The following is a 27,191-nucleotide window of genomic DNA, read 5'->3' as shown; positions in this document are numbered from 1 at the left end:
CTTGTCACATTGGACAAAATAAACTGGATTGCTTATGACTTAAGTGGCTGTGTATGAGATGTTACAGCGTTGGAATGATTGGTTTCACCTGGATGTGCAATGAAACAATATTTTTGTTGGCAATCACAGTCAAGATGACTGTAGTTGTTATTCTGGTGGATATCCTAGTTTGCTAATTGAGATGTCCTGGTTTTAGTAATCTCTACGGGCCTGAGCTTGGAAATAATTGGGTTCAGTGTCTCATAAGGCCTTGTTCAGGTAAGGGCTTCATTACATAACAGATCAAAATCTCGAAGACCATACCACCAGGGGGTAATCTCCATTTTCTGTAATAATATTTTCTTTTCCCCTGGCTTCCAATGGTGAAGCAGCTGGGATTCTAGGTTAAGAATATAGGGCTAATACAGCCAGCTAGACACAAGATAATTATTTTGATTCAGCATAGCAGCCTGCTGACTTAAGAATCCTTTGAAGCTCTGAAATCCTCCATCAAAAGTGAAGGGAAGGGACAGCTCTATTATAACTAAATGTAACATGCTTTACCTCATATAAAAGATTGGAGAATTCCAATCTGGTGGCAACACATACACAGGGTGCATCCCAATTCACAACCTATTCCCTACATAGTGCACTACTATTGACCAGGGCCCAAAGGGTCATTTGGGTCACATTCACACAGGCCGATCTCTTTATTGGCCGTGTGACAGACTGTGCAATATAAAAGGAAAGACCCTCACAGGAAGCACTTTATTGGCTTTGAAAGTGTTTTTTGTGCACTCGGCTGGTTATTCGCATTTGTAAAAATATGGTTGGTAAATAGGCCTATATGACTACCAGTAAATATGCGTATATTTTGAATGATCCATCACACTCGTGCAGCTTTCTTTAATTGAGGATGTTTTAATGAATTAAAAAAAGGGTCCTTTATTTTTAACTGTTGAATTAATTCAAGAAGCACCGCTGATGCACGTTTTTAGTGAAATCTGTATGTAAAACCTTCTAAGATAAGAAAATTGAATACAGTCGATTCATCAAAATAAAGATATGATTGTCATGAATATTGATGCTCACTTACTATTCAAAGTAAAACATTGATAGAACGATATGTTTTACCAATTACTTGAAACACGTCATCTACTATAAATGGCTGCCGCTGGTAAAACCCCTCAGGTCATTATAGCTAACACACAGTGGGGTAGATAATCACACAATGGAGGGGGTACAGTGAATACAAATATGAGATACACATTTTATATATAGTCAGATTTGGGTTGCACAGTTGGAGAGGGCAAGAGAGTGGGCTGTCTTTGATACAGCAGCCTCCAGTTGTGTTGGTGTGTTCTTTTCTGTCGGTAGACTGGATAACTCAAATGTTTTTAGATTATGTGCTATTTCCTGCCGGGACAACAACCCAATATATATTTGTTAATGCCTGACTGACAGGCAATATCTGGAAAATACAGGTATTAGTACACCAATTTGACTGTATCAAGTGGGTTTAAACTGTGTCACTGGCAGAGGATGTGTCACATCCATGTAGACTACAGTCTGTTCGATAGGAGGATTTCAATTGAATATCAGTTTCTATTCAATTTTGACACATGCACTTACTAGAATCTAGGAATAGAAATTGAACGGACCTGTGCCATGGTAAATGATAAGAGCAGTCAGATGAAGTTCTGCAGTGACATGACTGCTCAAATTTAGTTCCTAAACTGAAGGTATTTTTTTAGCTCCAGAAATATTGGAAGATTCACCCCTAACTCGAAGAACTACTACAGGCTGGGAGAACCAAGACAAACAAAGTGTAGCTGACACACTTTCTGGGCACTTGTCATTCATACGGGAGGGAACTAAGGATTAACTTGACACGTGATACATTATTCATGGCAAATGTCTAGCAAAACAAGCCCAATGTGACAAAACAAGATAAAATAGCGGTGTTGCAGTTTTTTTAAGTTTTTTTCAGTTAGTGATCGTCAAACTTTGTATGATGGGACGCATTACTTTAAATTGTAAATACCAAATCTAGTAAACAGACAAACAGATAAATACAGTCCCAGTCAAAATTTTGGACACACCCACTCATTCCAGGTTTTTTATTTTTTTATTTACTATTTTCTACATTGTAGACTTCAAAACTATGAAATAATGCATGTGGAATCATGTAATAACCAAAAAGGTGTTAAACAAATCAAAATATATTTTATATTTGAGATTCTTAAAAGTAGCCACCCTTTGCCTTGATGACAGTTTTGCACACTTGGCATTCTCTCAACCAGCTTCATGAGCTTGTCACCTGGAATGCATTTCACATGTGTGCCTTGTTAAAAGTTAGTTTGTGGAATTTATTTCCTTCTTAATGCGTTTGAGCCAATCAGTTGTGTTGTGACAAGGTAGGGGTGGTATACAGAAGATAGCCCTATTTGATAAAAGACCAAGTTCATATTATGGCAATTATGGCAAAGCTGAAATAAGCAAAGAGAAAGGACAGTCTTTCATTACTTTAAGACATGAATGTCAGTCAATACTGAAAATTTCAAGAACTTTGAACGTTTTAAAACCATCAAACGCAATGACGACTGGCTCTCATGAGGATCGCCACAGGAAAGGAAGACACCGAGTTACTTCTGCTGCAGAGGATAAGTTCATTAGAGTTACCAGACTCAGATTGCATCCCAAATAAATGCTTCAGAGAGTTCAAGTGACAGACACATCTCAACATCAACTGTTCAGAGTAGACTGTGTGAATCAGGCCTTCATGGTCGAATTGCTGGAAAGAAACCACTACTAAAGGACAACAATAAGAAGAAGAGACTTGCTTGGACCAAGAAACATGAGCAATGGACATTAGACCGGTGGAAATCTGTCATTTGGTCTGAAGAGTCCAAATTTGATTTTTGGTTCCAACTGCAGTGTCTTTGTGAGACACAGAGTAGGTGAACGGATGATCTCCGTATGTGTGGTTCACGCCATGAAGCATGGAGGAGGAGGTGTGATGGTGTGGGTGCTTTGCAGGTGACTGATTTATTTTGTGTTCAAGGCACTGTTAACCAGCATGGCTACCACAGCATTCTGCAGCGATATGCCATCCCATTTGGTTTGCGCTTAGTGGAACGATCATTTGTTTTTCAACAGACAATGACCCAACACACCTCCAGGCTGTGTAAGGCCTATTTGACCAAGAAGGACAGTGATGGAGTGCTGCATCAGATGACTTGGCCTCAACGCAATTGAGATGGTTTGGGATGAGTTGGACCACAGAGTGAAGGAAAAGCAGCCAACAAGTGCTCAGCATATGTGGGAACTCTTTCAAGACTTTTGGAAAAACTTTCCAGGTGAACCTGGTTGAGAGAATTTAAAGTGTGCAAAGCTGTCATCAAGGCAATATATTTTGATTTGTTTTAATTCTTTTTTGGTTACTACATTTGTGTTATTTCATAGTTTTGATGTCCTCAATATTTTTCTAAAATGAAAAATCCTTGAATGAGTAGGTTTGTCCAAGCTTTTGACTGGTACTATACTGTAACAGTTTTGACTTGAGGTTATTGTTTGTAGGGGTGCCAGGTAGATTGTGCCTACCAGAGAAAATATAGATTTCTCCTTTTTGTTTGGGAGGGAATGAGTCCAGTCTGGTCCGTCAAGTCTACACCAATACAAAGAACTCATGTATAAGTCAGTATGGAAATACTATTTTCATAATTCCTTAAAACAATGGAAATAACTTCAAAACAACTGTTCTTTTGCATTAGTTGTATTACCCAAAATAAATGATCAAAAACATAACAGTGAGCTCTGGTTCCTCAAGAAAAGCCCCGTACCTCGGGCCCAAAAGAGTCCAGCCCGGTAAGGAGTACAGTGATCCCAAGTGACCTTGTCCTTTCATAAAGTGATGTGTAATTACGTTCTCATTAATACAATCAGATTGCAATAAACTATTTTACCACACAACTATAAAAAGAGTCTCACATCTCTGTAGTCTTCACTACAACTGAACACAAAAATCATCACGGTATAAATCACACCAAAACAAATGGAAATACCGTATGTAAAAAGTTGTAGTCAGTCAGACAATCCAATCTGCCATCAGATCTCCAGCAGGGAAAGGCCATGAAGAAACAGCAGAGACCAACGTAAATCAGTAGTCCAACAATAGACATAGGTAAATCCAATAGTGGTTGATCCTGCGTCACGTTTACAGTACACACTTTACTACAAACAAAACAAACTGGGTCTCAACGAGCTTCCAAGCTGAGGGTAGAACACTTCCCCTCTCGGGCCACTGTCACAAACCCACTTTTGCGCAGCTGATGCTGGCTATTTAATAGGGAATTAAAGGGGAAGCGCCCTATTTGAAGGAGAAGTACTGAGACGGTTCAGACAAATTCAGGGCAGTCACACGCCCCCTCCCTTGGAAAAAGCCGACCATTGCCTTGGAAGGGACATCTTGGTCTGGGAAACCGAGAAAAGTCTCATCGTTTTCCTCTTCAAAGATATCCAGGACCTTGCAGTGCTCAATCTCCTCCAATTCCATAGCATCATCTGTGGATCTGTTGGGGTGGTATGCAAATTGGAGTGGGTCTAAGGCAGGCAGAATGGTCAGGTTTCTTCATCAGCATCTTTATGCTTTCGTTAATAATACAATGACAAAATTACTCTTTCAAAATGCAGATGTTTATTTTGTTTTGGATCCATAACGATTTACTATTGGAATAAATATCACTGAATGACAGAAATATTGGAACAAAGTAGGCTAATGAAGGTAAACAAATTGTTGGTTACCGGAAAATACTCTTTCAAAATGAATGGAAGAGACAGCATTCAGAGGTCAAGACAGCGCTACTCTGAAATGAGCACGAGGACTGGTCTTGATAAATCAACAAGATTATTATTTTCACTGAATCTCCGTTTGGGTATTGTTTAGATTGCAATTAGGGTGTGGAAATGTTATGCACTTAGTACTGTAGCCTACTCCCGACTGTCATGTTGTATATTGCCATATTTTCCTGACGGAAACCCTAAGGGTTTCATTTTTCGTTTTCTTGGAATAGAAACAGTATAATATTAATCAAATTAATTAAGCTACACATCTTAAAATAAATCCAATACACTATGTTCTTACAAAAAAAGTTTAGATTCTCTAGTGCCCTCTGGTGGTCAAACTAGCACTAATGGTAACAATGGCTGACAATTAAATAACGTGCCATATAATTCTGCGGTAGCCCGCAAGGTGTGCTGCAGTATGACACAACTTTTACAGGAAGAACCACTGTATATGGTCCTTGCAATTTAGGAGTGAGCTTGGCTGAGAAGAATTGTTCAGCTTTTGAGTATGGATGAGAGCGAAGCCACACCTGATCACTAACCTGGAACTGCATGTCTTGACTCTTGTTATCATAATTTCTCTTCTGCTTGAGATGTGCCTTGATCATGTTCTTTGAGATAAGAGCTCTCAAGTTGTGAATATGGCATACCATGCAGAGTCTGGAGTAACTTGCTCGGGCTGTCGCACCATATCCAAGGATTCTCAGAGGCGACGACTCAGGTTCAGCTCTGCATGGGTGACTTCAGTGGACTCTTGCACAGCAGAATTCAGGGCAAATCGAAAACCCGTGAAGGTATTTGTCCCAGTGTTTGTGCTGGGTCCCAACATAGGAAGCAACCATTGTCTTAAAGGTTTGATTAACCCTCTCGGTGAGGTTCGTCCGTGGGTGATAGGCCGTGGTCAACATCTGTCTCAGGTTCCATCTTTGGCAGGTCTCAAAGAGATCAGAGACAAATTGGGAACCTCGGTTCAGCGAGTCAGATTCTCTTTCGTGAGGATGCTAGAGACGGTCCTCGCTGTAGCCTGACGAAGGGCAAAGAGCTCCACTCACTTGGAATATTAATCAACAAAAACAAGCATGTACACATTATGATTGGAGATTCTAGGAAATGGACCCATCAAATCCACACCCAACATTTCCCAAGGTCGGGTAACCACAGTTTGCTGCAACTTGCCAGCAGTCTTTTTTCCTTCTTGTTTGTACATTTGACAAACCTGACATTTTCAGATGTGTGACTTCACATCCATGCTCAGATGTGGCCAGTATAGTAATGCTTGCAACCGCTTGTAGGTTTTGAACCTTCCCTAATGACTAGCTAATGGGTCTTCATGGAAATGTTGCAGCAGTTGAAGGCATAGAGGTTCAGGTATGTACATTTGGTAGTGTGTTCAGTGAGGTCACTGTACAACTCGGTAGACTTTGTCTTCAATGATGGTCAGCTTTGTGGTAGGATTGACCATATTTTCTCCATCTTCCAGGATCATCCTGTTGGGCCTTCCATATTGCCTCATGAGAGATGGGAAAGTCAGTTTTGGGTGAGTCTTGACTGCTAGACAGGACAGTAGCACATGTACAGTGGTTCATCCTTAAAAGTTGAAGTGTACTGCAGTGCAGCTTGCATGGTGCTGCAGAGTTTTATGGCATGTTATTTAAGTGTGAACCACTGGTACAATTAATGCTAGTTAGTGTTAGTTTGACCACCAGAGGGCATATTTGAGAAGCATTTAATAACCTTCAATAGTGGCTGTACTAGAGAATTTAAAACATTTTTTGTAAGAACACATGCTGTCAATACTCCTCAAGGAAATGTTGGAGGACATTTATTTGAGTGGGAATGTACTAATCTTTGAAGTTGATTGCTTGTTGAACTATACAGCAGTGGATGGCAGGTAGAGAGGCCGGCCAGCAACGGGAGAGTTGTTGGTAAGAATCGCAGGTTGTTGTCAGGAAAAATCTGGTGGGAGAGGGTGGAAAATCAGATGATTGCTGGTATTAGTGTCCTGGCCTCGTCACCATCTCCTGCCATTGTGCCTTTGAGCAAGGCACTTAATACCTAAACTGCTCCAGGGGCGCTGCACTGTGGTTAATCCTGTTCTCCAACCTCTCCGTGGGTATGTGTGTAGGTGTGCATCTCGGGGGGAGGTGGGACTCAGTGAAGAGTCACCAAATCATTAGACATTCCTCTGGCTTGTTGACTAAAGTGATGGTGTGACATTTGACACGCATTTAGTTCACAAAATTCCAACAAATTCTAAACGGTGCTTCAGCATTTTAGGGAGTGACACGGGCTTACGCATCACATGCCATTCTGTTCCCAGTGACTCCCTAAATAATGTGATTATTTGTATATTTGTACTGACTTTTTATTTATTTGTATTTTTTTTATTTTTTTATTTCACCTTTATTTAACCAGGTAGGCTAGTTGAGAACAAGTTCTCATTTGCAACTGCGACCTGGCCAAGATAAAGCATAGCAGTATGAGCAGACAACACAGAGTTACACATGGAGTAAACAATTAACAAGTCAATAACACAGTAGAAAACAAAGGGGGAGTCTATATACAATGTGTGCAAAAGGCATGAGGTAGGCGAATAATTACCATTTTGCAGATTAACACTGGAGTGATAAATGATCAGATGGTCATGTACAGGTAGAGATATTGGTGTGCAAAAGAGCAGAAAAATAAATAAATAAAAACAGTATGGGGATGAGGTAGGTGAAAATGGGTGGGCTATTTACCAATAGACTATGTACAGCTGCAGCGATCGGTTAGCTGCCCAGATAGCAGATGTTTGAAGTTGGTGAGGGAGATAAAAGTCTCCAACTTCAGCGATTTTTGCAATTCGTTCCAGTCACAGGCAGCAGAGTACTGGAACGAGAGGCGGCCAAATGAGGTGTTGGCTTTAGGGATGATCAGTGAGATACACCTGCTGGAGCGCGTGCTACGGATGGGTGTTGCCATCGTGACCAGTGAGCTGAGATAAGGCGGAGCTTTACCTAGCATGGACTTGTAGATGACCTGGAGCCAGTGGGTCTGGCGACGAATATGTAGCGAGGGCCAGCCGACTAGAGCATACAAGTCGCAGTGGTGGGTGGTATAAGGTGCTTTAGTGACAAAACGGATGGCACTGTGATAGACTGCATCCAGTTTGCTGAGTAGAGTGTTGGAAGCCATTTTGTAGATGACATCGCCGAAGTCGAGGATCGGTAGGATAGTCAGTTTTACTAGGGTAAGCTTGGCGGCGTGAGTGAAGGAGGCTTTGTTGCGGAATAGAAAGCCGACTCTTGATTTGATTTTCGATTGGAGATGTTTGATATGAGTCTGGAAGGAGAGTTTGCAGTCTAGCCAGACACCTAGGTACTTATAGATGTCCACATATTCTAGGTCGGAACCATCCAGGGTGGTGATGCTAGGCGGGGATGCGGGTGCAGGCAGCGATCGGTTGAAAAGCATGCATTTGGTTTTACTAGCGTTTAAGAGCAGTCGGAGGCCACGGAAGGAGTGTTGTATGGCATTGAAGCTTGTTTGGAGGTTAGATAGCACAGTGTCCAATGACGGGCCGAAAGTATATAGAATGGTGTCGTCTGCGTAGAGGTGGATCAGGGAATCGCCCGCAGCAAGAGCAACATCATTGATGTATACAGAGAAAAGAGTCGGCCCGAGAATTGAACCCTGTGGCACCCCCATAGAGACTGCCAGAGGACCGGACAGCATGCCCTCCGATTTGACACACTGAACTCTGTCTGCAAAGTAATTGGTGAACCAGGCAAGGCAGTCATCCGAAAAACCGAGAATACTGAGTTTGCCGATAAGAATATGGTGATTGACAGAGTCGAAAGCCTTGGCAAGGTCGATGAAGACGGCTGCACAGTACTGTCTTTTATCGATGGCGGTTATGATATCGTTTAGTACCTTGAGTGTGGCTGAGGTGCACCCGTGACCGGCTCGGAAACCAGATTGCACAGCGGAGAAGGTACAGTGGGATTCGAGATGGTCAGTGACCTGTTTGTTGACTTGGCTTTCGAAGACCTTAGATAGGCAGGGCAGGATGGATATAGGTCTGTAACAGTTTGGGTCCAGGGTGTCTCCCCCTTTGAAGAGGGGGATGACTGCGGCAGCTTTCCAATCCTTGGGGATCTCAGACGATATGAAAGAGAGGTTGAACAGGCTGGTAATAGGGGTTGCGACAATGGTGGCGGATAGTTTCAGAAATAGAGGGTCCAGATTGTCAAGCCCAGCTGATTTGTACGGGTCCAGGTTTTGCAGCTCTTTCAGAACATCTGCTGTCTGGATTTGGGTAAAGGAGAACCTGGAGAGGCTTGGGCGAGGAGCAGCGGGGGGGGCGGGGCTGTTGGCCGAGGTTGAAGTAGCCAGGCGGAAGGCATGGCCAGCCGTTGAGAAATGCTCATTGAAGTTTTCGATAATCATGGATTTATCGGTGGTGACCGTGTTACCTAGCCTCAGTGCAGTGGGCAGCTGGGAGGAGGTGCTCTTGTTCTCCATTGACTTCACAGTGTCCCAGAACTTTTTGGAGTTGGAGCTACAGGATGCAAACTTCTGCCTGAAGAAGCTGGCCTTAGCTTTCCTGACTGACTGCGTCAGTCTTATATTTGTGCTGACTGTTTCCTTTTTGTTCTCTGCAAGGGTTCCACAAAGACAAGGATTAGGCCTTGCACTGCACTCTTCTCAAATAGTGTTCAAGGTACAAAGGCAATCAATACATCAGCCATGAGGTGAATTGCATTTTTCTGGTACTGAACCCACATTTCTTTGGGCTCCTCTCAAAAAGAACATACATCTCACTGTCTTCTTGGAAATAGAAATATAGGGAGAGAAAACAAAACGTGTCCTTTGACAGGACATATTGGAGATGTCGAAACACGAGGACACCTCTCTTTGGTTTGGCAGATACCTTGCCTGTCACTTGCTGGTGAGAGGAAAAGCATCATAGATGGGGCACATTGTTCTTGGTAAATAGCTTGTCAGTCCGCCATTACACTTCCTCAAAAAAATGTGGAACAGGGATGGGCAACTCCATTCCTCAGGGGCCTGATTTGTGGTGTCACACTTTTGCTCCATCTAACACACCTCCAACTAATCAACAACTTTTCATTTGAGAATGCAATTAGTTTAATCAGCTGAGTTTGCTAGAGATGGGGAACAAGTGTCCCTGATGTGGAACATACAATGCCTAATAATATCATTCAATATCACTATATTTCCATGTCTCATTCAAATGAAGTTGTAGGAAATGGATGACATTTTCACTACCTGAAGTGGCTTGAGAGGAATTATACATATTGTTAGTGGAAAAGCACTCAATTGAGCAATGTTTATTGCTACCTCACTCTGGTGCCTGTTCCAGAGTGACATTGAGGAGGGACATAGAAAGTGCTATTGTCACAGCTTTTGTCAAAATTGGGTTTTCGTAGCAGGTTAAGGAGAAATTATACAGTAAGTTAGGATAATTAATGTAGCAGGTTAGGATAATTAGGTAAAGGGTTAGGGTTTGTTAAAATGTTTGTTTTTTAAAACATCCACTTTGGACATCAATTTCACAATAGCTGTATCCCATCTACACATGACCATAGAAAGGGGAGACATTTTAAGGCTAGCTTGCAGAAGTCCCTTCTTGTATAGTAGCTCCCTGCTCAACTCGCTCCCCTTCACACTTTGACTGTTTTTAGGTCAAGGTGCTATTCCTGGTGCTTCTGCTTTTTGAAGAATAAAAAATATTTCAAAGACTAGTTTCCGGATCTTTGCAGAATTTCAGTGCTTTGCACTGTCAGGGGTGAGCTTTTGAGTGAAGAGCAGGTGTAAAGTAAAAGCTGAAATGTGTGTTCTGGTAAGAGACTCCTGAAAGTGGCTGTGGCTGTTTCTCTTTGGATCTGCACTAGCAACGCTCAAGGTCATAGTTTTCAGATCACATCTGTGGTTTGCAACCATGTTTTGCTCTCTCTGTACCACATTCTAAAACCCCATGTTTATGATCTGTAGAAATGGTTTCATCTGAATGTACTCCAACCAACCATAGTAATGTTTAGTGTACTTTGTTCTTTGTTCTTACTTTACGTCCACCCCCAACTTGAGTAGGCCTTGTTCTAGCTGAACTTATCCGAGTGTATTGATGGTGAGCAGGCTACGGTGGCCCTTAGATGCACCCATGGCTCAAACAGCAAACTAAGGCCTATTTAATACACTATCTTCCTTTGAGGTGGAATAACTCCTGTGACACGGTCCCATTTTGATTGAGGTTATGGTTGAATAGCTCTGGCTCTTTGTTCAGTCCACTGTACCACCAGTGAATGCTTTTAAGGGTAAACTGTAATGTCAGGAAAGGCTATCTTTTTCTGAGTGCTCCTCCACTTTTCGGAGACTGGCTTATAGGTTATAAGAGACACTGATGTAGCTGTCACAATGCTAACTTGACATCAAGATTCAGAGAACTCCGTTGCTCGCACCTGTCATATTTACAGTATTTTATATTTCAATATTTTGTATTTGATCTTTTATCCAAATTCTTGGTAACAAAGTTACAATAATATTGTATGTTATTGTTAATTGTCCAAAAAATTCAAATAAAATGTTACAAAAATAAAATGGTCAAACAAAGCAAATAGCAAACAAGTGTCGTTTTCTGTGTTTTGCAGTGCCCCCCACAATCATCAACTTGTCGAAGGACCTCGTGGTCAACGAAGGCTCGAACGTCACTCTGATGTGCCAAGCCAGTGGCAAACCAGAACCCTCGCTCACCTGGAAACTTCTCTCTCCCTCAGGTAAGACAAAACCTACAAGCCTCTCACCTCAATTACTTGTTTATATACATTCCCGCTCTTTGTCTCTTTGCTCTTTCTTTCTCACACTCTCTCGCTTATTCCCCAGCCCCCTCCCCCCTCTCTAGCACTCACTCCCCCCCTCTCACTCCCCCCCCTCTCTCTCTCTCACACACACACACACACAGACACACACACACACACACACACACACACACACACACACACACACACACACTCCCCCTCTCTCTCAACTGTCTCCAGTCTGTCACCTTGACATTAGGTAACCCCAATGACACTTGGTGAACTGCATCCTTTTCCTTTATGAGTATCTCATTATCTGTCTACTACCTGTTCCCTAATCACCATTACCCACTAATGATATGTATAGAAATAATGTTTTGGAGGCAAGTGAGTGAATGATGGAATACATTTCAGAATAATTTGCGTTTTGTGAGCGTTGTTGCAAAGAGAAACATGTCACGGTTGACATCGAGTAGATTTAAAGCACTGGGCTCAAACATACCACTATCTTGTCCAGAGGACGGAAGACCACAAAATAGTCTGCCTATCTAAGAGTCTATGCTTCACTTAATCAGGTGAGGGGAAGCTTGCATTTGTAATGAGCTACATTTCACGTAGATGTTATTGCGCAACAGTTTCCTCCCCTCTCTCTCTCAATCTCTCCTTTTTTTGTCGCTACAAGGATCGCAGAATTTAAATGTTAATACGACAAGGATGTGACTGGCCCTGTCTTTTAGGAGATAAGTGGCGAGTTGCTTTGATAGGGCTCCATTTTCCACGCACTCCAGGATTCTTCTCGACTGGGGGGGAGCCATAATTGGGCCCAGTGACTGAAAAATAAAAACTGTCACTTGTTGTGCCAGTACCCCCTGAAAACATTGAAGACGCATGCACATTTACTCAATTATCGCCTCCTTCGGTGTCTATACTTTATAGACTGGCTAGCGTGCACAAACAAGCAGTTAGTCTTTGAGCTATATCACTCGGCATCAAAAATGTTGATGTGCATGCAGCCAGTTGGAGAGACAGGTGGGGATGTACATACAGTGCCTTCATCCAAAGTGTAATTAATAACTTCACCATGCTCAAAGGGATATTCAATGTCTGCTTTTTTATTTTGACACGTTTACCAATAGGTGCCCTTCTTTGCGAAGCATTAGAAAACCTCCCTGATCTTTATAGTTGAATCTGTGTCTGAAATTCACTGCTCAACTGAGGGACCTTACAGCCAATTGTATGTGTGGGGTACAAAGATGAGGTACTCATTAAAAAATCATGTTAAACACTATTATTGCACACAGAGTGAATTCATGCAAGTTATTATGTGACTTGTTAAGCAAATGTTTACTCCTGAACTTATTTAGGCTTGCCATAACAAAGGGGCTGAATACGTATTGACTAAAGACATTTCAGCTTTTCATTTTTTATTAATTTGTAAAAATGTCTTAAAACATAATTATGTGGTGTTGTGTGTAGGACAGTGACACAACATCTCAATTTGATAAATTTTAAATGCAGGCTGTAACATAACAAAACGTGGAAAATTTCTGAAGGCACTGTATATGAACTGAGAACTTTCTGATGTGTCACAGTATATGCCATCATTGTAACGTCTACTTTCAACTCACACTCTCAGACACGTAGATCCCCTGAACGCAACTCACTCTCCAGATCCCAATCACCTGAATTCTGATCACCTGTTCACACACCTGTATGTCATTATCATACACTATTTAGTTCAGTTCTTTGCACCACATCATTGTGAGGTATTGTTTGCCTTGTGACGCACTTCAATTCAGAGCGCTGGTTTCCCACTGTAATTTAACCCTCCCGTCTATGATAGTTTTTTCCTGCCTCACTAATGACGCCTTTTGTCTATTTCCTGCATGTACTTTAGTCTATCGGATTTCCTGTTATAAACCTATTTCCTGATCTCCTGGATGACGTTACTAGCCTTTTCCCTGCCTGTACTGTTGCCTTTTTGGACAGATTAGCGATTACCTCTTTCCACTTTGTATAATTTCCGTCCAGGTTTGGAGCAGTTAATCAGGTTTTATGATTGAAAATAACAATGACATTGCCAGACCCTTAATTGATTCCCACGAAGTATTTGACGTCAGACGATGTCTTTTGGACATCTTTTTTTTCAGTCTTTTTTTGGGTGGTCCTGACCCGCCTTGAAATCCTAACCAATCATTGTAATCCGCAGATATCCGGACGGCCAATATTTGGCCCAAACATAGACGTTCAGATTTGGTCCGGACTGGCCTTGATTTAGCTCAAGCACAGACATCTATAATTGGTTCAGATTTAGTCCTTTCCGGACCGGACCAAATCTGAACCAATCGTAGACATCTATGTTTCACAAGTTTGGACAGCACGGTACAGTGCAGAGTACAGTACATTACAGTACACAGTAAAGTAAAATGTAGAGTACAGCACATTACAGTACAATACAGTAGAGTAGTGACAGACTCAATTTAATGCATTCAGGTGGTAACAGTGAATACTTTATAGCTCATTATGGCTGTTATCCCAGAGGCAGGTTTTATGTTTTGTATCTACATGAGTTCTCCCCCAATTTCCCCCCTGGGTGTAGGCCTTTTCTACTGTATGCTGTATATGAGGTCATTCTAATGCTTGTGAACCATACTGTAACTGCACTAGATTGTTACTGCATTATATCTGCTTTTGGCATGCACTGATGGGAGACATTATGTTCATGCCACACATTATAATCATCATTATTCAAAAACTGTCAATCAACATTATGGCGTTCAACTTGTAGAATTGACTATCTAGCTATACATGTAGTATGTTGCCGAGGTAACAGCACGAGGACACTCTTAGGTATTCTTTTAGAATCAGAACCATAGCATGTTAAAGTACCTTCCGATGCTTTCCCTTTTAATAGCATGTATTACTTCCATATTTCCCAGAGTCTAGTGATTACTAGTCCTCACAAGCCCTATTTGTGTGTAAGTGGTCCTGTGTGGTCCCATGTGGTTCAGTTGGTAGATAATGGTGCTTGCAATGCCAGGGTTGTGGGTTTGATTCTCACTAGTACAAAAAAATGACAAATGTATTCCCCCACTACTGTAAGTCGCCCTGCTGAAATGTAAAAGTGCACACATCCCAATACAGAATCCTTTGGAAATAATGACATCTGTTGTATTTCTCTCCCACAAGTCTACATTTCATGCCTGACATTGTGTGCTCTTAAGATACAGGATACTGAACGTTATGAGTGTTACACCTTTAACAAAATCTGAATCTAAATATAATATAAAAGAGGGCACAGACTTGTTCCTGAGTGCACGAGATAGTGACTGCATTATCTTTTTATTGAACCTTTACACCAATATTACACATGGCTGGATTTTCTTTGTTTTCTTTTACCCGTCAAAGACAAACAGTGACACTGATGATGAACACAACAAGATAATGATGGTAAATCAAAGTGCAGTTAAGAAAGCTTTGGGCGTCTCAGCATTTTTGACATTGGCTAAGAGCAATCAGAGACTTTATTATACAGTATACCTTTATAATTTCATAGGGTGCAGCTATTACTGCCTTTGCCCACTTCTCATACTAAATGTCATGGGTCATGGCCAAATGTTTTTTTTAACAAATAAGCACAGACTACTTGCACTGTCTGTCATGGTTCCACCTGTCACTAGAGACATTAATGACACCCAGGTGTGTCCTATTTACTCATGATTTCCCTGTTAAAAGAGGTGTGTTTTCTGTTGTCCTTTGCAGAAACTTGAATTGTTTACCGTGTTCGTGGGTTTTCGAGAGTGTTTGTTGTTTTTCAAATGTACTGTGATCCTGCAGCTACCATTTCTCAGTAAAGTATTATGTTTAATCTTAACCACTGATTCCTCGTCTGGATTCTTCTCTGCACCTTGGTCCAACCTCACCACGTCACAGCAAGCTTCTGCCTCAACATGGACTCATGCCCGATGGCTGATGCCTCTACTGTGGCGCTCTCGGCCATCTCCGTTCTACATGCCCAGAGTTGACAGGAAATGCTGGGGCTCGCCAGGACAATGGGAGACCCTGCTGAGCTGTGCATTTACACCCCAGCTACCCGATCACCATCTGACACTACCCGCAACCATCCATTGGGATAACCGTCAGCACCACATTCAAGCCTTTGTGGACTCCGGGGCTCTGACTTCGCCAGAGAATTACAAATCCCCTGCATGAAATGTCCCATCCCTCTACAGATTCAAGCCGTCGATGGACGCCCCATCGGCTCCGGCCAGGTGGATTATCAGTTCAAGCCCATTCTACTGCAGGTTGGAGTGAACCACCCGGAGACTCTTAGTTTTCTTTTGATCACTGCTACCGAGAACCCCCTTATCCTAGGGTACCCCTGGCTAGTGCTACATAACACACTATTCTCCTGGTCCATGGAACACCTACTAGATTGGGGTAAGAACTGCTAGACTAAATGCCTAAGACCCCCATCAAGAGCCTCGCCCTGTTGCCCGGCATGTATTGAAAACCAATACTTTTCCGCTCTTCCTCCCGAGTACTACACCTCCGGGGAGGCCTTCAGTAAGAGGCAATCCACCACCCTCCCTCCTCATCGTCCATACGACTGCGCCATAGAATTTCTACCCAGCTCCACCCATCCCCGGGGCTGTCTGTACTCCCGCTCGACCCCTGAAGCAGTAGTCATGGACAATTACATCCGGGAGTCGCTGGAGGAAGGTTTCATTCGCTCCTCCACATCCCTAGCTGGTGCAGGCTTCTTCTTTGTGGGAAAGAAGGATGGATGTCTGCGTCCCTGCATCGATTAGAGGGCTGAACAGGATTGTGATTAAGAATCGTTACCCCCTACCCCTGATGTCCACCGCCTTGGAGTTGGCCCATGGGGCCCAATTCTTCACCAAACTGGACCACCGCAACGCTTACAATCTGGTGAGAATCAGGGAGGGAGATGAATGGAAGACTGCCTTTAACACCCTGACTGGCCACTATGAATATTTAGTCATGCCCTTCGGATTATCAAACTCACCGGCAGTCTTCCAAGCATTGGTCAATGACACGATTAGGAATATGTTGAATCGGTTTGTCTTTGTTTACCTCAATGACATCCTGATCTTCTCCAAGACCAATCCGGAACACATCCTGCACATCCGCCAAGTCCTGAGATGCCTCCTGCAGAGTCAACTATACATCAAGATAGAGAAGTGTGAGTTCCATGTATCCCAAGTTTCTTTCCTCTACCGCCAGCATTCAAATTGACCCTGTAAAGGTGAGTTGGTCACCGACTGGCCGCGTCCCGCCTCACTCAAACAAGTCCAGCGGTTCCTCGGGTTTGCACATTTTTACAACTTTGGTGCAGCGCCTCTCACGCACCTAACCAGCAAGTCCCAGAACCGTTTTTGCTGGACCCCCGAGGCTGAGAGGGCATTCGGGAAGCTCAAGGGCCGTTTCACCTCTGAACCCATCCTCGTCCATCCTGATCCTACCCGTCCCTTCGTGGTAGAGGTGGACGCCTCGGACACCGGGGCAGGGGCGGTCCTTTCACAGCAGAGCGAGGGGGACAAAAAACTGCACACATGTGCCTTTCTCTCCAAGCAGTTCTCGCCAGTTCTCGAACGCAATAATGATGTAGACAACCGGGAGCTCTTGGCAGTTAAGTGGGCCCTTTAGGGGTGGAGACACTGGTTGGAGGGGGTACCTCGACCTGTTGTGATCTGGACGGACCATAAGAACTTGGTTTCCATTCAAGAAGCCAAGAGGTTGAACACTCGCCAGGCTAGGTGGGCTCTGTTCTTTAACAGGTTCAACTTCACACTAGCCTATCGCCTGCGATACAAGAATCAGAAAGCAGACACCCTGTTCCACCAACACGATGTCTCTAATGAGGAGAGGGACTCTGAGCCCATCATCCCCAGGTCCCACATTGTGGACCCCATGATATGGAGATTTGAGACCACGGTTCGACAAGGCCAGACCCGAGAACCTGAACCTGATGGGGGTCCCACTAACAGACTTTATGTTCTGTGATCAGCCCATTCCCGAGTACTACAATGGGGACACGCATCCAGGGGTTAATCGGACACTGGAGTTCCTGAAGTGGAAATTCTGGTGGCCCAACATGATTGAGGATGTGAGATCCTTCATTACGGCCTGCTCCACCTGTGCCTAAAGCAAGCCGCCTTGGTCCGTAGACTTTATCACAGGGTTCCCCAATTCCAAGGGGTTTTCCAACGCAGCCCATTTCATCGCCTTACCCAAGTTGCCCTCAGCGAAGGAGACCGCTGATCTCATGATTACCCATGTCTTTCGAATACACAGACTTCCTAGGGACATTGTCTCAGATCGTGGGCCCCAGTTCGTCGCACGGTATTGGAAAACATTCTGCTCCCTGTTGGAGGCATCGCGAGTCTCTCCTCGGGGTTCCACCCACAGTCAAATGGGAAAACAGAGCGGGCCAACCAAGAGCTGGAGAAGTTCCTTCGCTGTTTCATCTCCACCCAAGCCAGCAACTGGAGCAAGTTCCTCGTTTGGGCAGAGTATGCTCACAACACACTGCCGGACTGGTCCACTGAACTGTCATCGTTCGAGTGTCAGTCTCAAGCTTATAAGTCCCTTCTCTTCTTCTCTGCACCTGGTTCCAACCTCTCCATTTCACCATGTCAAATGCACAATTTATGTTAGGCCTGTCATGACTGTCCTGATCAGGTCAGGTTACAGGAGACCACAACCCTACAGATTATCTCTCAACCCCATCAGTGGAGGAGAGATCTAGGGGTCTGAAGATGTTTTTTTATGACCCCTCACACCCATGGTAAATCTTAGGCCACTGACAACATTCCTGTGTCCTCTCACTATGGAGAACCAACCTCTGAACATTAAACATGCAATAATGGGACTTAGGAACAATGATTTCCGTCAGCCACAATGGTGGTCATGATGATAGATGGAATATGAAAATGTATGTAATTTTTGTTTTGTTATTAAAGGTTATTAGATTACGTTATTACAAAAACATTGTAACTGTAATAGTTTTCCTAGGACATGATTGGTGTTTATACATTGTACGTTGTGTGAAAAATGTCCAAATCAAAGACAATGATTTGGTAAAGATGAAATGTGAAGTTAGTTGTCTAAAATTGGATTTTAGTCAAATCTAGACCTTGCCTCTTATCTTGGTACGCCCAGAGAATTGCCCAAAAGGTGGCTATGCCCACTTCTGACCCGAGGGTATAAGACATTGGGTGAAGAATTAACATAACAGACTACGTGACCCAAGCTGCAGCCGAGGTCTAAAAAGTCAACAAACTCAAAACTCAACCCAGGGTTGAAGACAAATAAATATTTTTCTACCCATGCTACTGATGAGTAGCTGTGTCTAAGCGGGTGAATTCAAGCCAGACCACCTAACCTCCACTCTCCATCGAATCGGGGTATCTACACTGTTTCATTCCTACACTGTGAGCTCTGAGCTACAGAGCTGTCTGCCCTCAGAAGAGCCCTCCCAGAGCAAGGGCGAGGAATCAGACCAAAAGAACACTGACATCGCGAGGACGACCAGAGTTGCACCGGAGAAGTGCGTCATTGAGAAGCCTAAACGACCGACGCGGAGCTTCCCATCTGAGACCGCCCAAACGTAATTACATCATTATATTCTGACCCATGAGAGCGGCAGTTTGGGGCAAGGCTAGGGTTAAAATAAGCATAGCTGACAAATGCACCCAAATGTATATTTCTCTCGTGTACTTTCTCTTTTTCCCTCTCTTTTTCCCTCTCTTTTAAATCCCCATTTTGGGTGACACGCGCCATAGTGTGTTGGCCCGTTATACTAAGTTATAATCAACAGCCTAGACTGTGTGTTGTGTATCTTTTATCATCATTTTAGCTTTCTAGTAAATAAATACTCAACTAAGATTGGCGTGGTACGAACTCATTGGTGGGACCCGGGTCCCTGCAGATTCCCAGATTATGCGACGTTCAGAATGAGACTGTAGGGGAAACTGATTAATTAGCGACTGTTGTAACATCGATATTCTGATATTCTTTGAGTTAATTTGGGAAATAGAAATTTAATAAAACTAATCTTCCCATGGTGCCCCAGGTTAATGAGTTGATAATTGCTTGATTAATTTAATCACGCAATTAGAAACCTTCAATCATTCGATGAGCAACAGTCGTCACATTAACTAATACAACATCACGACAAGCCTAAAACTAACACTAGAGTGGAACTGACAGCGTTTTAACTACTTTGCGATATGAAACATATCAGTCAAAAATATCAAATTCTCAGTTTATGCTTCAAAACAAACTTTATTAGAGGTTTTAAAAATAGGTTCTAATTGACTCAAAATTCCATGACATGCAGTAAGGCATTGTTAGCAGAATAGAAACATTGTCTCGAAGACTTGATCAGGCTGTTGATTGTGGAATGTTGTCCCACTCCTCTTCAATGACAAGCTAAACTACTTCTATGCTCGCTTCGAGGCAAATAACAATGAAACATGCATAAGAGCTGTTCTGGAAGACTGTGGGATCACGCTTTCTGCAGCCAATGTAAGACCTTCAAACAGGTCAACATTCACAAGGCAGCAGGGCCAGATGGATTACCAGGACATGTACTGCGAGCATGTACTGACCAATTGGCAAGTGTCTTCACTGACATTTTCAACATCTCCCTGTCCGAGTCTGTAATACCAACATGTTTTAAGCAGACCACTATAGTGCCTGTGCCCATGAACACTAAGGTAACAAGCCTAAATGTCTACCAACCTGTAGCACTCAAGTCTGTAGCCTTGAAGTGATTTGAAAGGCTAGTCATGGCTCACATAAACTCTAGACCCACTCCAATTTGCATACCGCCCCAACAGATCCACAGATAATGCAATCTCTATTGCAGTCCACAATGCCCTTTCCCACCTGTACAAAAGGAACACCTATGTGAGAATGCTATTCATTGACTACAGCTCAGCGTTCAACACCATAGTGCCCTCAAAGCACATCAATAAGCTAAGGATCCTGGGACTAAACACCTCCCTCTGCAACTGGACCCGGGACTTCCTGACGTGTCACCTCCAGGTGGTAAGGGTAGGTAACAACACATCCACAATGCTGATCCTCAACACAGGGGCCCCTCAGGGGTGCGTGCTCAGTCCTTCTTCTTTATTCCCTGCTCGCTCATGACTGCATGGCCAGGCACGACTCCAACACCATCATTAAGTTTGCCGATAACACAACAGTGGTAGGCCTGATCACGGAAAACGACGAGACCGACTATAGGGAGGAGGTCAGAGACCTGGCCATGTGGTGTCAGGACAACAACCTCTCCCTCAACTTGATCAAGACAAAGGAGATGATTGTGGACTACAGGAAAAAGAGGGCCGAGCACGCCCCCATTCTCATTGATGGGGCTGCAGTGGAGCAGGTTGAGAGCTTCAGGTTCCTTGGTGGCCACATCACCAACAAACTAACATGGTCTAAGCACACCAATACCGTGATGAAGAGGGCACGACAAAACCTATTCCCCTTCAGGAGACTGAAAAGATTTGGTATGGGTCCTCAGATCCTCAAAAGGTTCTACAGCTACACCATCGAGAGCATCCTGGCTGATTGCATCACTGCCTGGTATGGCAACTGCTCGGCCTCCGACCGTAAGGCACTACAGAGGGTAGTGCGAACGGCCCAGTACATCACTGGGGCCAAGCTTCCTGCCATCCAGGACCTATATACCAGGCTGTTTCAGAGGAAGGCCCTAAAAATTGTCAAAGACTCCAGCCACCCTAGTCATAAACTGTTCTCTCTTCGACCGCATGGCAAGCGGTACTGGAGCGCCAAGTCTAGGTCTAAGAGGCTTCTAAACAGTTTCTACCCCAAGCCATAACACTCCTGAACATCTAATCAAATGGCTACCCAGGCTATTTGCATCCCCTCCCCCCCTTTTATGCCGCTGCTACTCTCTGTTGTTATCAGCTATGCGTAGTCACTTTAATAACTCTACCTACATGTACATATTATGTCAACTAACCGGTGCCCCCTCACAATGACTGTTACCCCCCTGTATATAGTCTCGCTATTGGTATTTTACTGCTGCTCTTTATTTACTTGTTACTTTTTTTTCTTATTCTTCTCCAAAAAAAAATGTTTTAACTGCATTGTTGGTTAGGGGCTCGTAAGTAAGTATTTCACTGTTGTATTCGGCACATTTGATTTGATTTTATATTGTTAGATATTGGCGGGAACTGGAAAAACTATTGTACGAGTCAATCCAGACCATCCCAAACATGCTTAATGGGTGACATGTTTGGTGAGTATGCAGGCCATGGAAGAACTGGGACATTTTCAGCTTCCAGGAATTGTGCCTAGATCCTTGCAACATTTGCCCAATGAAGTCAGTTACAAATCTCTGCAGTCAGGTCAAGAATGCAGTCCCTGAGACAGTTTCTGACAGTTTGTGCAGAAGTTATTCGGCTGTGCAAACCCACAGCGGCAACACCTCCTCCATTTGCATTTATATTTTTCCTATATATTCTATAACCATGTATAGATACTACGGCATCATCAAAGGAATGATCTAAGTGTGTTTCAGAAATGGCCAGAATATGCATGTTTTCAAGTGTTAGTAAGTTGTACATTTCATGAACCTTGTTTCTCAGGCTACATATGTTAGTATGGGCTGTTTCTTGTCCTTTTCTGGGTTGCTTGTTTGTTTTTTGTGCTATTCTGAGAGGCTGATCCAAGTTAAACATGTCCATGACAATTACGTTTGAGTCAATGGTACTGAGTGGTCTGGCAGATGGTTTCACTGCAAACATTGGAATTCAATTCTATGAATTTAATTATTACAGACAATACAAGCCCGGATGTGGAGGTCCTGGGCTGGTATGGTTACATGTGGTCTGCGGTTGTATGTACTGCCAAGTTCTCTAAAACAACTTTGGAGGTGGCTTATGGTAGATAAATGAACATTCAGTTCTCTGGGAACAGCTCTACTGGACATTCCTGCAGTACGCATGCAATTTGCAGGCCACCTCAAAACTTAAGACATTTGTGGCATTTTGTTGTGCCTTAACTGCACATTTTAGAGTGACCTTTTATTGTCCTCAGCACAAGGTGCACCTGTGCAATTCCCATGCTGTTTAATCATTTTACTGATATGCCACACCTGTCAGGTGGATGGATTATCTTGGCAAAGAAGAAATGCTCACTAACAGGGATGTAAACAAATTTGTTCACACAATTTGAGAGTTTTTTTTTTTGCACTTATGTAAGATTTCTGGAATCTTTGATTTCAGCTCTTGACACATGAGACAAACACTTTACATCTTGTGTTTATATTTCTGTTCAGTGTAATTCACCAATACATTTCTTGGGAGTCCAAAAAATATTGTTATCAGGTTGTAAATCACAGCTGGCCTGGTACATTGTTTTCTACCACCAGCCATCAAGGATGCACTGTTTCAGTTTCAATAACTCAATATTTTGAACAAAAAACGGACGACTGTAACTAAGGCTGGGAATGTCAATACAATCAAACCAGCAATCACAATTCAAAACGAGGCTAATATGCTAGCGCACGTCTGAAACACAAGGCCCGCGGGCGAGTATAAATTAGTCAAGAGTTGAGTTCTCTACTTTATGAACTTACAGCCTGATGCGCTCGCATTAGTGAATACAACTTCAATTGCGCTGCTTTCATGTGTCCCATTTACAGCACGCAATGGAGGGAAAGTGTACAGACACATGCCACAGTCCTAGCTCGGCTACGAACATTTTGCAGTCTGGCTTCAGTTTTTAAGCTTGGCAATGAATACCCAATAAACAAAACTTGCAACAACAAAAAAACATGCAAAGGAGAAACGTGTAGGCCTATTACAGCAACAATTAAGTCGTATCCTAGGATGGCTACTCATCTACAATATATTTTGAGTGCACCATACAGCAATACTGCATTCAACGGCACTGGTCATCCATGCAGTGCAAAACAAAATGAAAAATGTTTTAAGTTTAAATGTTACAACAAACCTATAGCTACATTTTTGTTATTGTGAGTTACTAAATATTTTTTGATTATCCACATCTGCAAGCATGGCAGCAAAGACTGGGCAAATATGATTTATCTCCTTTTGTTTTAATATGTTAAAATGCTCTACACAGTATTCCAAGTACATAAGTGGACATTATATTTTTTCTAATAAAACAATGGCCATTTTTGGGGGGTTTGTAAAAACAAAGAGGCTATGTCTGGCATGCGAAGTGTGTGTTTTTTTCAATATGGCCCATGTGCTAATTGAGTTTGATACACCTGGGCTAGTGTATCTACTTATCTAGTTAGCTATTTATTTAGCAAGCTAAAAACACAGAGCCTAATGGTATCTAGCTAGCTAGCTGCTGGGAGGATGTCATGTCATTGCATGAGTGGGTCAGTGACTGACTTTTTCCCTTAATATTGTTTTTCAGTGGCTACAGCTAGAGATGCAGGTGTCTTTTGGTTAGCAGGCAAGTTCCCATTCAGTTGTCAAAACATGGGTTGGGACAAGCATGCATTGGCAGACAAGCTGCAGAGGGACGATCAGGCTACTATTCCCCATTGTTTAAGTGCAATTTTGATTGCCAACTAGCTTAAAAAGTTTGAGAGGGTTTAGCTAATGTTTCCTCATTAGATTTTAGCTTATCTCGCTCTGACTAGCATTAGTTGTTGATCTTGGGGATGTGCATAGGTAACTGAGGGAGAGAGACCCTACCTTTTCATGGTTGTTTGATCAATGGGACTGTGATGTTCCCAAATGTTAGAGGACATCCATGGTATTTACATATTTGCAGAAATCCATTCATTTGTACTTTGTGACTTTTTGCCAAAGCATTCTAATGATCTGAAGTTGCTCATACCATAAATACCTTGTTGAGTATTGTGAAGTTCACTTATATAACCCAAGGTAGTGTATGTATGTACATGCTTTTGTAGTCTGGTCCCATACTGTGTGTACTGTAGTCAACTCTTCCGTTGTTGTCAAGCCTTATGTATGACGTGTGTTTAAAGATATAAGAGATGGCAACAGCACATACATGTGACTGAGTTCATTATTATGCACTTATGAACCTGTCTTTTCATTTGAAGATATATTATTTGAAATATATAAAAGATACTGCCATTGGGATCCAATGAATAGAAAGAGTGTGCAGAGGCTCATTGTCAAATGACCAAACAGACAGAGCAATCCAGTCATCTTGAATATGAAGTTACTGCTGATTTGTTAAGTAGGTTAACGAAGTACAGAAATATCCACCCACCCACCCGCACAAAACAATACCAGACAAAAACAGGATGCACTTACTACAAGATAATTAAACCAAATCACATGACGCCAATTTACGCTAATCAATTTCCATTCCAAATGGATACTTGCCGTATTAAAAGTTTACGGGGGGTGATCATGACGTGAATTTATTTTTCAAATGGTGAAATAAGTAAGCCGATTTGAATAGGTCCACAGCTGGATGTTAAAAACTGTCTTATATTTCTATGTGGGTAGTTTGGCGTTCCAGCTGGGAAGTTAAGAAGATAACATTCTCCCTAATTAGGAAAAGCTGCTTATTCTGTTATTCCCTTGAACAGTCCCATCACTAGCCTATAAAACCAACAGAGGGAATATTATGTTTATAACAAGAACATATTCCACATGAAAATACTATTTCAATTTGAGCTGGCGCATCAAGTGCTTCAGAATACCATTAACGGAGTGTGCCGGTAGTTGGGCTCCTCAGCAGAGCTAACTTCGGAGTCCTCTGATAGATTACCCCCGAATTAGCCAAACTCAGGACTTTTATAGATTCAATTCATCATAATTGCCTATAAGATGGGAAGCAGTTTTAAATGTGTGTTGTTTGTGTGTGTACTGTGTATGTTGATTCATGGAGAACATTTTATAGTGATTGCATAATGGGGATAATAACCATGCAGATTGTATTTAACACAGAAAGGGGAAATTTATAGTACAACAGTGCTGCAGTGGACACTGTACTTGTTCTGCTCTTCTTACTTCAAGGACCTCTGTTTGATGGTCATAAACAAATATAGCACAATCTGTTTTTTTTTGTTCATAGTGTAGCTGACATAACATGATGCTTACTATTGTGTAAAGCAAAGGTGTAGTCTTTTGTAAAACTAGCTGAAGCATGTGTTAACACCTCTGACACTAAGCATACAGTATATTAGAGAGCATACAATATATTACAGTATATTACTTTGGCTTCCATTGCTCTTGATTCCCTGCTATTTCTGTACTGTCTAAATAATAATACAAATGCTGAAGGTGTATGGAAGGTTACTGGAATTGTGCAAAACTAATTAGTGGACCCATAATTGCACCCTACTACTACATATACAGTATATTGTATTACGCTTTAGTTGGAATGTGTTGTCTTGCTAAATGAAACCGATTGTAAAATAATCAGTCATGACACAGATAATGAATACTATTAGACCAACATTTGTGACCTACCGTAGTGTTTTTACAATGGATACAATTATAGACTCAAAGCTAGAAAATGGTATATCATACACTACAGTTGAGGAACAATGGGAAAGTAATTCTGCTTTGAAAGTTGATAACCTTTGGATTCACATGTGAGGCTATGTACTAAACAACCAAAGATTTCAAGACTGAAGGCTGGCTTATACTATGGGTGTGTTTGTAAATTTAATCTGTAGTGCCAGAGTGTGCTCTGGGCATTCGTAAATTGAGATTGTTTGGCTCTCGGAAAGTTCAGAGCACAGACTGGACGCTCTGGCTGTAAAATTAGGGTCGATCCGAGCGTTCTGCCCTGACAACAGGATTCAAGCACCCAAGCTAATTGGCTAATGTTTGCTAGGTTGCTAGCTACTTCCAGACACAAATGAAAGAACAGCTCACGCTGACCATTTTACTCGCCCTAGCAGAGCTTGTGTAGGCTATTTCTTATGTTATCCAGAGCATTGGTGACTGGATAACAATTGAATTACACTTGTTTTGCCAACATTTACTGACACTGGCCATATTCAACAGGTGTTGAGCATTCGTAAATTCCATGGTTGCCCTTAGTTTGAAGATGTAATCAGGAGACGGTTGTTTTATACAACAGCCTTCTGTGTGTTCTCTTTTCGACTCTGTCTGCATATTTGCAATCAAACACCAGAATTTTCACCATCTCATTAGCTATCATACTCGAAGTCCACTGATTCAGAACTCAGTCCTCCAGAAAGTGGAGAGCTACCTTGTGTAGTTCTACTACGTGATATATTTAAAAGAAAAAGCTGCATAATAAAGGATTACCTACACATACTAACAAGCTCATATTATAGACAGAACTGTGCTACATGGCAGACCAATCCGAACTCATCTCTCGGCATATCCAGTCCACTCATTATCTCAACCAATCATGACTAGCGGGAAGATTGCTGACTTTTTCTGTGGCTAAACCAACTAGGTTTGTAATTTAACAATTTTGTTCGTATTTACAGATGGCATGCAAATCTCTAATTAAGGCACATGAAAGTTCACATGTTCCAGAAGGCATTTCTTCCAAAAATAGCAT

General features: G+C 42.5%; 1 protein-coding gene across 9 annotated transcripts in view; it reads left to right on the top strand.

Moving 5' to 3' along the window:
* LOC110538899 (opioid-binding protein/cell adhesion molecule) overlaps positions 1 to 27,191 on the top strand; it is a 564,414-nt gene that overhangs the window by 486,702 nt on the left and 50,521 nt on the right. For all 9 annotated transcript variants that reach the window (XM_090192536.1, XM_090192538.1, XM_090192537.1 and 6 more), the window contains one exon: positions 11,478 to 11,603. In XM_090192536.1, coding sequence (XP_090048662.1) covers positions 11,478 to 11,603 — 126 coding nt within the window. The remainder of the gene's footprint in view (positions 1 to 11,477; positions 11,604 to 27,191) is intronic.

The sequence above is a fragment of the Oncorhynchus mykiss genome, chromosome 12 (genome assembly GCF_057628025.1).
Source record: "Oncorhynchus mykiss isolate SJ-2025 chromosome 12, ASM5762802v1, whole genome shotgun sequence".
Taxonomy (NCBI): domain Eukaryota; kingdom Metazoa; phylum Chordata; class Actinopteri; order Salmoniformes; family Salmonidae; genus Oncorhynchus; species Oncorhynchus mykiss.
Note: the sequence above shows the minus strand (reverse complement) of the source record. Positions and strands in the feature narration are given on the sequence as shown.